General features: G+C 57.3%; 3 protein-coding genes across 3 annotated transcripts; 1 reads left to right on the forward strand and 2 right to left on the reverse strand.

The window, feature by feature from the left end:
* The first annotated feature begins 15 nt into the window (after positions 1-15).
* TM7SF2 (transmembrane 7 superfamily member 2) lies at positions 16-4542 on the forward strand. The gene is made up of 10 exons (XM_003937685.4): positions 16-353; positions 786-982; positions 1082-1136; positions 1486-1680; positions 1758-1861; positions 2990-3109; positions 3193-3361; positions 3597-3677; positions 3761-3883; positions 4175-4542. The coding sequence occupies exons 1-10, from the start codon at positions 110-112 to the stop codon at positions 4333-4335; spliced, it is 1449 nt and encodes a 482-aa protein (XP_003937734.3). The 5' UTR covers positions 16-109; the 3' UTR covers positions 4336-4542.
* Positions 4543-4691: 149 nt separating this feature from the next.
* Positions 4692-6029, reverse strand: ZNHIT2 (zinc finger HIT-type containing 2). The gene has a single exon (XM_003937687.4). It carries the CDS (start codon positions 5940-5942, stop codon positions 4731-4733), a length of 1212 nt encoding a protein of 403 aa, XP_003937736.1. The 5' UTR covers positions 5943-6029; the 3' UTR covers positions 4692-4730.
* Positions 6030-8825: 2796 nt separating this feature from the next.
* On the reverse strand, positions 8826-10401 carry FAU (FAU ubiquitin like and ribosomal protein S30 fusion). Its single transcript, XM_003937688.4, has 5 exons — positions 10287-10401; positions 9934-10016; positions 9695-9839; positions 9173-9228; positions 8826-9004 (listed from the first exon to the last, which is right to left on the reverse strand). The coding sequence occupies exons 2-5, from the start codon at positions 10006-10008 to the stop codon at positions 8879-8881; spliced, it is 402 nt and encodes a 133-aa protein (XP_003937737.1). The 5' UTR covers positions 10009-10016; positions 10287-10401; the 3' UTR covers positions 8826-8878.
* Positions 10402-10454: the final 53 nt, after the last annotated feature.

Raw genomic sequence — 10454 nt, forward strand, 5'->3', positions numbered from 1 at the left:
CGCTTGCTGGGCGGGCCTTTCCGGGGGCGGGGTTTTGAAGCTGAGGCTTCTGAAGCGCCCGTGTCGGTTCCGCCCCCGAGTGCCAATTGGCTGGTGTTCTGGGCCCAGGATGGGCAGGGGGCGGGTCCGCTTAAAAACTCCGGGACAGACGGGATCCTTGTCTGCACTCAGTGTTCTGGCAGGTGCAGCCGCCGCGGGGCCGGATCCTTGGCACGGCCGAGCCCGTCTCCTGGGAAATGGGGCGGGCTGTGTTTCCTTGACCGACTATTGTGAGCGCCCCCTCTCCAGCGGAGCGGAGACCATGGCCCCCCCTCAGGGCCCCCGGGCCCCACTGGAATTCGGTGGCCCCATGGGTAATGGGGCAGAGAGACGGGACCTGGGGCAAAGGCTGAGCGAAGGAGAGCTGGAGCGGGTGAACTAAGAGCGAGGGTGGGATCTGAGGATGGAAGACCTGTGGGTGTCGGAGGTAGAGGGGGCCGGGGGTTTGCAGCGAAGAGTGTCTGGAGAGCGAGAGCTGAGGAGGGACCGGTTCTGGGGGCTGCAGAGCGGGGATTTATGGGGTCTACTGGGAGCAGAAGGAGGGTCTTCGAGGTGGGCAGGGGAACAAGATGGAAGCCTGGGAAGGGAACCGGGAGGCAGCGGGGAGCCTGGGGATCGAGGGCTGAGAACGGGATGCGGAGGCGGGCGCTGCGTATGCCTGGGAGACCCCGCAGAGACGTCAGGGCGCCTGTGGGAGCCAGCGGGGGGCTGGGGGCGGACGCTGGACGCGATGGCCCTTCCCGCAGGCGCCGCGGCGCTGATGCTACTGCTGCCCGCCACCGTGTTCCACCTGCTCCTGGCGGCCCGCTCGGGCCCCGCGCGCCTCCTGGGCCCACCCGCGTCCCTGCCAGGGCTGGGGGCGCTGTGGAACCCACGGGCGCTGCTGCTGTGGCTCGCCTGGCTCGGCCTGCAGACGGCGCTCTACCTGCTGCCGGCGCGCAAGGTGCGGGCCCCGCTCGCGGACGCGCGGGGGAGGGAAGCGGAGGGGCTGGGCGAGGGAGAGGATGCTCCGGGCCTTATCAGAGCCCCCTTGGACCCGCAGGTGGCTAAGGGGCTGGAACTGAAGGACAAGAGTCGCCTGCGCTATCCCATTAACGGTGCCAGGGGAACGGGCCCTCGCGCTGGAATTGCGCGGCCGGGGTTGGAGCTCCAGGCCTAGCGGGGAGGTCCACGGAGATTGGCCCCCACCCCAGGCCCGTTTGTGTGCCTCTGTTACCGCCAGGACAGACGCGGGGGCTCTCCCTAAGCCCCTCGTCCCCATACCCCACCCCATTTACAGCTACTCTGCACCCAGCAGTGGCTGGGGTGATCCTCTGAAGGCCAGGGTGGCAGCCTGATGCTTGGGGCAGGGACTGTGGCCCCCCTGAGTTCTGGGCTCTGTGTGTGTTTGCGGGGTGGGGATGTGGAGGTGCGCAGCCCCCAGGCTCACTGTGCGCTGTGGTTCAGGCTTCCAGGCCCTGGTGCTGACCGCCCTGTTGGTAGGGCTGGGGATGTCAGCGGGGCTGCCTCTGGGGGCGCTCCCGGAAATGCTCCTGCCCTTGGCGTTTGTCGCCACCCTCACCGCTTTCATCTTCAGCCTCTTTCTCTACCTGAAGGCGCAGGTAGCCCCAGTCTCGGCCCTGGCACCTGGGGGGAACTCAGGTGAGAGGGGTGCTGGGGGTGGAGATGGAGGCAGATGGGGGCGTCTGCTTGTACCTTCACTCTCCAATATTCTCTAGGCAATCCGATTTACGACTTTTTTCTGGGACGGGAGCTCAACCCTCGTATCTGTTCCTTCGACTTCAAATATTTCTGTGAACTGCGGCCTGGCCTCATCGGCTGGGTATGCTCAGGCCAGGGGAGGGTTAGGGTGGGTGAGCAGTGCTTGGGCAGGGCAGGGCCACAACTGTGCAAATTCGAATCATTAATCATACATACTTCACAAACATTTGTTAAATCCACCTGTGCCCTAGGCCCTGCTCTAGGTGCTGGGAGACAAAAATAGAGGCAAGAAAACCATCTTTGTCAAAGAGAGCCTACATTTTAGTGGGAAAGACAGACAATAAGTAAAATATATATAGCATGTGAGGGATGACATCAGGAGAGCACGTGCAATTCTCAACAGCAGTCAAGCACAGGATCTATTTCCAGGGAGTGACGAGTGCTGCTTGACGGTGAAGGCAGTGCAGAACCTGAAATTGATCGCTGGGTTTAGCAACCTGCCCTTCACTGGTGGCCTTGATGACATTCCAACTGTGTTCTCTGGTTATAATCACCCATGCTGGACTGTGGCCAAGATTACCCAAATGGATTCTTGGGCAAGACCTCTCCTGTCACCCTGGAAATTCTCTTACCTGAAACAAGAGTGCCAAGTGCCCACCTTGGATCTGGGCCCTGGCCTGACCACAGACACATCTGAGGCCCTTTACTCATCTGTGAAATAGGATAAAATTAAAGCTTTCTCCTAAGATTACTAGATTACAAGCGGTAACGTTCATGACAGAACAGAGCTCAATGTAAAATGCAGGCGCCCAGCACAGGCTTCCTCCAGCTAGCCAGCAGTGAGTGAGCATGTACCATATGCCAGGCACACTCTGGAGTGCTTCAAACACAATGATGCCATTGAGTCATGACAGGCCCATGATTATCCCCATTTTTGACACAGGGGTGGGGAAAGTAGCCTGTGGAGAGGGTAAGCAACCTGCCCAAGTGATGATGCTGAGATTCCAAACCAGGTCTGTTTGAGCTCTGGAGCCTGAGCCCCCAACTGCTGGAGCTCAGGACAGACAAGAAGAAGCAGGCTGCGAGCACCTCCCGGTCCACAGTCTCTTTGTCCTGGGTCCAGGGCCTGGATCCACTCAACAAAGGGCTGGAGTGTAACTGTGACAGCTGAGAAGGGCAGAGGCTGGCCACTGCTTTACCCAGGGCTGCCACCTCTGTGGAGATGACTGCCCTGTTCCCTCTTCCCCAGGTCCTCATCAACCTGGCCCTGTTGGTGAAGGAGGCAGAGCTTCGAGGCAGTCCCTCACTGGCCATGTGGCTGGTCAATGGCTTCCAGTTACTCTATGTGGGTGATGCCCTCTGGCACGAGGTGAGGCTGGACTGGACAAGGTAGGGTGTCTAAGGGTCGCATGGGAACTAAGCCAGTGTGTTTGGGTCCTATCTGTCCTGCAGGAGGCTGTCCTTACCACCATGGACATCACACATGATGGGTTTGGCTTCATGCTGGCATTTGGGGACATAGCTTGGGTACCCTTCACCTACAGTCTACAGGCCCAGTTTCTGCTGCACCACCCACAGCCCTTGGGGTTGCCCATGGCCGCTATCATCTGCCTCATCAATGGTCAGTCAGAAAGGGGCAGCAGGCTGGGCCCATCTGTCCCCTCTCCCGTTCGTTCATGCGCTGTTTACGCAGCACCACCACAGAGGTGCTAACCCCCACGGTCTTCTCTAAAGCCAGGGGCGGGGTCCTGGGTGTCCAGGCAGAGTCTGGGCTACAGACAGGTTGGGAAGATGGTCAGGGAAGGCAGGAGGCGGCAACCCTTGACCCTGACCACCGGCTCACACTCTCTCACCAGCTATTGGTTATTACATCTTCCGTGGGGCGAATTCCCAGAAAAACACTTTCCGAAAGAATCCTTCTGACCCCAGAGTGGCTGGTGAGCTGGGTCTCTAGGGTGCCATGGGTGAGGTGGAGCAGCTGGGCTTCCTGGGAACTCCCTACCCTGCTGTCTTTCCCCAGGGCTTGAGACCATCTCTACAGCCACAGGGCGGCAGCTGCTGGTGTCTGGGTGGTGGGGTATGGTCCGCCATCCCAACTACCTTGGAGACCTCATCATGGCTCTGGCTTGGTCCTTACCCTGTGGTGAGTGGCCCACATGAATATGGGCAGGGACATGCGAGGAAAGAGGTGGCTCAGTGACCACAGGATGCCTAGTTTGGGTATGCATTGGTGAGAGAGCGCTGGGGATGGACCCAGTGTGTGGCTGGGGCACACCTCTCTGCCAACCTAGTACCGTTTGCCTTGCTGTAGACCCCGGAGCTTTCACTGCTGAGCCCTGATGCCCACATGAACCATTAGGGGTGGAAACGTTTGTGAACCGAGGGGTGGGGGTAGGGGGCTGGCAGGGTGGTCACAGACCCTCCCTCCCTGCAGGGGTGTCACACCTACTGCCCTACTTCTACCTCCTTTACTTCACCGCGCTGCTGGTACACCGTGAAGCCCGGGATGAGCGGCAGTGCCTGCAGAAGTACGGCCTAGCCTGGCAGGAATACTGCCGGCGTGTGCCTTACCGCATCATGCCCTACATCTACTGAAGCGGCTCCACCACCCCAGGTGGGGGCATGTGCCCACTCATCCACCAGCACACCCAGGACCAGGAGCCTGGGCACACTCGGGACTCAGGGGCTTGCACCCCACCCAGCCCTGAGGATGAACGGCCTTAGAGAAAAGGTGGTTTAGAGCAAGGAAAAAATGAAACAAGTGACCAAAATCGGAGATGTTCTTCCTCCTTTGGATAAACACTGGGAACCCTTGGTGCACTTCTCTGCCATTCTGGGGCTGGGTATTTAGGACTAGCTGGGTCAGCACTGATCAGGGAGAAGCTGAGCAATGGCTGGTGAGCCCAGTGGGTCAACAGCTGTCCCTCAAAAACATGCACTATCAACAGGGCTGACCAGTCACAGCTTTATTAATGACAAGGGTCCCCAGTTCAGCCAGGAAGCTCTTCGATGAGAGTCTTTGGGGCAGGTGGCACGGAGCCTCCCCAAAGCCGCTCCAGCTCCCCAGTGAGGGCAGCCACCTCCCGCGCTGCCACAACATGGGCTTGGTGAGCCCTGGCGCAGTCTAGAGCCAGCGTCGTGAGGGCCGCCTCATTTTCGTTGGTCCAGGCCAGGAGGAACTGGCACTTCTTCCGGGCCCGGTAAAGGTGATCTCGCTCTTCTCTAGCCACGGCCTGTTTCCGGGCACGGCCCAGGGTCTGTGCCAGGTGTCCCAGTGCTGCCAGCGTGTAGCCTTTCTGGTTGGCCGGGCCGTCGCCCAGCAGGATGCGGGCGACCTCGTGCATAGCCCCTCGTGTGCCCAGGGGCCCAGGCGGGTGCTCGCCCGCTTCCAGCACGTGGGCTGCGGCCTGCAGGGCTTCTTCCGCAGAGGCGAAGACTTGCTGGGCACCCAGGGCTCCGGAAACGCCGAGCAGTGTGGCACAGAAGTCAGAGAGCAGTGCGTCGTCACCGCCGTGATACAGGGCAAGAGTGTGCGCGTAGGCGAACAGCACGTTGGGCAGCTGGAAGCACACTAGCGGCGAGACTGGGCCGCGGCTCAGGCTGACGAGCGCGGGGATGCGGGTGGGCACGGCGGGCATAAAGGTCCCCGGGGCATGTCCAAGAACCCGCTCGGCGGCCACAGGCTCCGCGGCGGAGGCAACTTTCACGGATTCCCGCGGGGTCCTCGCGGGGGCGGGCTCCAACTCCGCGGCATCACCGCCCGAGGCATCATCCAGCTCCTCTAGGAGCGGCGGTACGGATTCGCGGTTCCACCACCATGGCCGCCATGGAGGCAGCAGCCGCCCGGCCTCACCGCGGCTCAGCAGCCGCTCGAAGGCTGCTTTTTCGGCCGGTGCCAGCCGCTCCCAGAGTCCCGAGGGGCCGCCGGGCGCCGCGCCGGGGCTGAGGCCTGCTTCCCCAGGCTCGTCCTCGGTTTCGCGTTGCTGACGCAGCCGGCGTAGGGCGCTCGCCAGGCGGCTGGGCGAGGAGCTGCGGCCGCGGAGCTCTCCCAGCACCTGGTCACGGTAGAAGTTTTCTGCACAGGTGCCATGCGTCCGGTAGCAGCGCAGAGAGCAGTACGGCGCATTACAGCGAGGGCAGGTGTAACGCGCGGGTTGGCCCTCCCCCGCCGGGCAGAAGTCACAAGGCCCGGCCGGCTCCATGGAAACTGGCACCACGACCTGCCTGCCAATGCAAGCCGGCGGTAATTCGAACTTCCGGGACTTCTCTGATTACTTCCGGTTCACCGCGGGGCAGACGGCGCGCTTCGATTCGCAAAGCTCCCAAGGATTCTCGGCAATTTCCGTCCACGCCCGGAAGCCGAACCCCACCCCTTTCCCAAGCAGGGCGAGGGCGGGCCCAAACACCGGGAGTCAGGTACAAGCCCCGCCCTGTACCGTGACGCAAGGAGCGGAAAAATGGGTCTGACCGGCGGTCCGCCGGTGCCACGCCGCCCCCTAGTGGTCACACCAAAACGTGGTCCGATAGTCTAAACAGAAAACCCTCTTTGGCACTATAATGCGCTGTGGCAGAAATCCGTATTTGCGAAGCACCTACCGTGGGCCACTTAATTGTGTCAAGCCCACGGGAGGTGATGCATCCCTGGGCTGGAGAAGCAGCCATTCCACTAGGGGACACAAAAAGGGCAGTTGGAGCCGGGCGCGGTGGCTCACTCCTGTAATCCCAGCACTTTGGGAGGCCGAGGCAGGTAGATCACCTGAGGTCAGGAGTTTGAGGCCAGCCTGACCAACACGAAGACACCCCGTCTTTACTAAAAATACAAACATTAGCTGGGCGTGGGGGGCGGGTGTCTGTAGTCCCACCTACTCAGGAGGCAGGGGAATCACTTTAACCCAGGAGGCTGAGGTTGCAGTTAGCCAAGATCGTGCCACCGCACTCCAGCCTGGGAGCCTGGGCCAGAGAAACTCCACCTCAAAAAAAAAAAAAAAAAAAAAAAAAAAGGCAGTTGGGGCCGCCTAGCCTACATAGCCCAGGTGTGTTTCCCCAGTTCGGCAGAAAACAATATTTAAGAAATATCTGAGCTCCTATTTTTTCCTCCAAACCCGCCTTTTCATGAAATACTACTATTCATCCATCTTTATTAAGTGCAGGCCCCATTCTAGGTGCTGAGAACACAACACAGATCAAAGGGAGTGGGGTGGGGGGGTCCCTGTCCTAATAGAGCTGTCTTGTGGCAGAGTGGGGTTGTGACACACCAAACTGTGAACGCGTTCTTTGCATTCCCACTACTACTGGTGGTCTAAGCCTTCTGCTGGATGACAATACATTAAGTGTTTTTCCTTTCTTGCCAGCCCGCCAAAAAAACCTGCCAGAGAAATCAGACCACATCCATCTCTTACTCAAAACCCTTCTGTGACCCTCCATTGCACTTGAACTCAAACCCAAACTCCTCTCCACGGCTAACAAGGTCTTGCAGGATCTGCTACCCATCCCTAGACATCACCTCTTCCCGTTTTCATACAGTCCTTTTGGCTTGAAACAGTCCACTGCCTGATCACTTGATTGGTTGGTTTTCTCACACGTGTCATTTAAATAGGCCCTCTAGGCTAGGCACAATGGCTGATGCCCATAATCTCAACACTTTGGGAAACCAAGGTGAGGGGGTTCAAGACCTAGTTCAAGACCAGCCTAGGCAACACAGCAAAACGCTGTCTCTACAAAATGTACAAATAGTTAGCCAGGTGTGGTGGTGCATACCTGTAGTCCTCAGCTACTTGGGAGGCTGAGGTGGGAGGATCACCCGAGCCCAGGAGTTGGAGGCTGCAGTAAGCCATGATTGTGCCACTGCACTCCAGCCTGAGTGACACTGAGACCTTGTCTCAAACAAAAACAAAACAAAAGAGGCCCTGCCTAGGATGCTATTGTTGTATCTGTCCATATCCTCCCACTTTCTAAACTGCTAGGAGGCAGAAGTCATGTCTTTAACACCACGGAGACAAAAATAGCCAATATTCACAAATTTACTATAAGCCAAATATTGATCTACATCCTTTATTTAATCCTCACAGCAGCTATGGAGATGATAGCAGAGATTAAATTAGTAGTTAGTTCAAAGGCCAGCCACCCAGTAAATGGAGCAGGAAAAAAAGAAGGTCCAAACTTAGGCAGTCAAACGTCCACAGCCCGCCGGGCGCGGTGGCTCAAGCCTGTAATCCCAGCACATTGGGAGGCCGAGGCGGGTGGATCACGAGGTCAAGAGATCGAGACCATCCCGGTCAACATGGTGAAACCTCGTCTCTACTAAAAATACAAAAAATTAGCTGGGCATGGTGGCGCGTGCCTGTAATCCCAGCTACTCAGGAGGCTGAGGCAGGAGAATCGCCTGAACCCAGGAGGCGGAGGTTGCGGTGAGCCGAGATCGCGCCATTGCACTCCAGCCTGGGTAACAAGAGCAAAACTCTGTCTCCAAAAAAAAAACGTCCACAGTCCAAGGGCTTTACCCTGTGGGTTGCTATTTTCTAAGATCTGGCAGGTCCAGAAACTTTAGCTGATTGAATGAGTAGGGTACAGAAGTGCTGGGAGACTCAGGTGCCAGAAGGGAACCCTGAATCAGCCCGAGAGGTACTCCACTTTTGGGAACACTGAAACACCACGATATCCAATCACAGATGTGATTAGGTTAGCAAAGGCCAGCCAACAGATACCTGATCACAGATGTGATTAGGTTAGCAAGGCCAGCCAGATTCCTGCCCTGGACTCTAAGGCCACAGCCAATCCCAAGTTCAGGGTATGGCCAGATTCATCTTCTATACAAACCTCTTCCCCCACCCCTCTCTTCCATTGCTGCCTCCATAACGAACCTCTCACAATTATTCCTGCTATCTTCTCTGTTTAGAAGATGAAGCGCCAGGATCTGTGGCTATTGCTTCTCCACAGGAAACTTTTCTGTAAAGGAATGCTAGTTTATCATTTCATCCCCCCATTATCAAGGGCCTCTGCCTTTCTGTTCCTCTAGGGGAAATACCATCAATCGGAGAAGCCACACCTGTCCCTGACGCCTAGCAAATAAAGATCAAACAATGCGATGACTGACCTAAGTGGCTTTTTTTTATTAGAGAAAGCCAGAATTACAAAGGACTTAAGAGTTGGCATTGGGGCCCTTCTTCTTGCCAAAGGTGGGCACAACGTTGACAAAGCGCCGGTTGTACTGCATCCGCCTCTTCGCCCGGCCTGTCTTCTTCTTCTTCTTCTCCTGTTTGGCCACCTGGAAAAGGGAGGGCCCTGGTTCCTGTATTCCTTGCCTGGCATCCCTTCCTCAGGCTCATCTCCAGGGAGGAGAAGGCAAACCCGGTAAGAGCCCAGGATCTTGGATTAGCTCTGACAGGAAAAGACAAAGTCCAAACACCACCACCGCTAATACACTCTCACTCACCTTAGGAGTCTGACCTCTCACTTTCCCAGCACGGGCCAGGGAACCATGGACTTTACCTGTAGTGGGAAAGGAAAACAGCAGCAGGTTAAGAGCAAGAAGGTGCCACCCAGCAGAACCCCCCTTTCCTCAATTCAAGCTTTTAAAGAGAAGCTGGGCCCAATAGGTAATGAAAACAAAGTTGCAGATATTTGATCTTGAAATCTGAAGTTTCATTTAAGGATTTTCCAGCTCCTAACTTTATAGAGCACTCTGGGGGCTCTGGTCTGACCTAATTTTAGTGAGGAAGCTTATAGCCAGACAAGGATCCTGTATGTGACTGAAATACAGCTTCAGTCTGGCTCAGTCTCGCATGGATGTCTGCGTTCAATCTGAGGCACGTAAACAGGAAGAATCACTGTGAACTGAGGATACAGGGAAGAACTCTGTATTACCATAGGTGCGACGACACTCAGCTACCAGGACCATGCCCCAACACCCAGAGACGCGTACAGGTAGTTCAAAAAACATTCCTCTCTCACTCACCTCCGAGCATTCGGCCTGCTACTTCCAGGGTGGTCAGGGCTTCCACTCCGCACTGGCCCAGGGTAGCCTCATCCTCCAGGGGCGTGCCTGCCAGGAGTACGACTTGATCTTCCGGGGCAATGCCCTCCAGTGAGGCTACATGAGCCTACGGGGAAAGATAAGGCTCGTAAGAGTTCCCTCGGCCCCCGAAGGTGAAGAGCACAAGAAAATGGAATCCAGGGCGCACCAAACAGCCCTACCTTAATCTGGGCGACCGTCTCCTGGCCAGTCACCTCGAGGGTGTGTAGCTCCTGGGCGCGGACGAAGAGCTGCATGTTGGCGACTGAGTAAAGAAAGACAGCTTGTAAGAGAAGCGAAGAAATGCTTTGGGACAAAGGAGGTTTGGGAATGGAAAGCGGCCCAGAAACGATCGCGACGGGATGGAGGTGGTCGCGGAGACACGTGGGGAAGGCCAGGCCTGCCAAGAAGTTCGGATAGGAAACTGCAGCAGAACCACAGAGCAGGTCCCGTTCTTCAGTTTACCCCGCTCCCTCTGACCCGGCAGCCAACTTGCTACTAAGCCCTTCGGATCCAGCCAAGGCCCTAGTCTTACCTGAACCGCGGTATCAGCTGCCGCTACCGTGAAGATGGAGTCGAGAAAGAGGAAGGAGCGAGGACGCGCACGTACAGATCACCGGCTGAGCGGCGCGTCACTGCTGAGCGACCGCGAGGAGCCCTGGTATTTGTACCGCCCAAGGCGGCACTAGCTCCGCCCCTTTAT

The sequence above is a fragment of the Saimiri boliviensis genome, chromosome 6 (assembly GCF_048565385.1).
Source record: "Saimiri boliviensis isolate mSaiBol1 chromosome 6, mSaiBol1.pri, whole genome shotgun sequence".
In the NCBI taxonomy this organism is placed as follows: Eukaryota; Metazoa; Chordata; class Mammalia; order Primates; family Cebidae; genus Saimiri; species Saimiri boliviensis.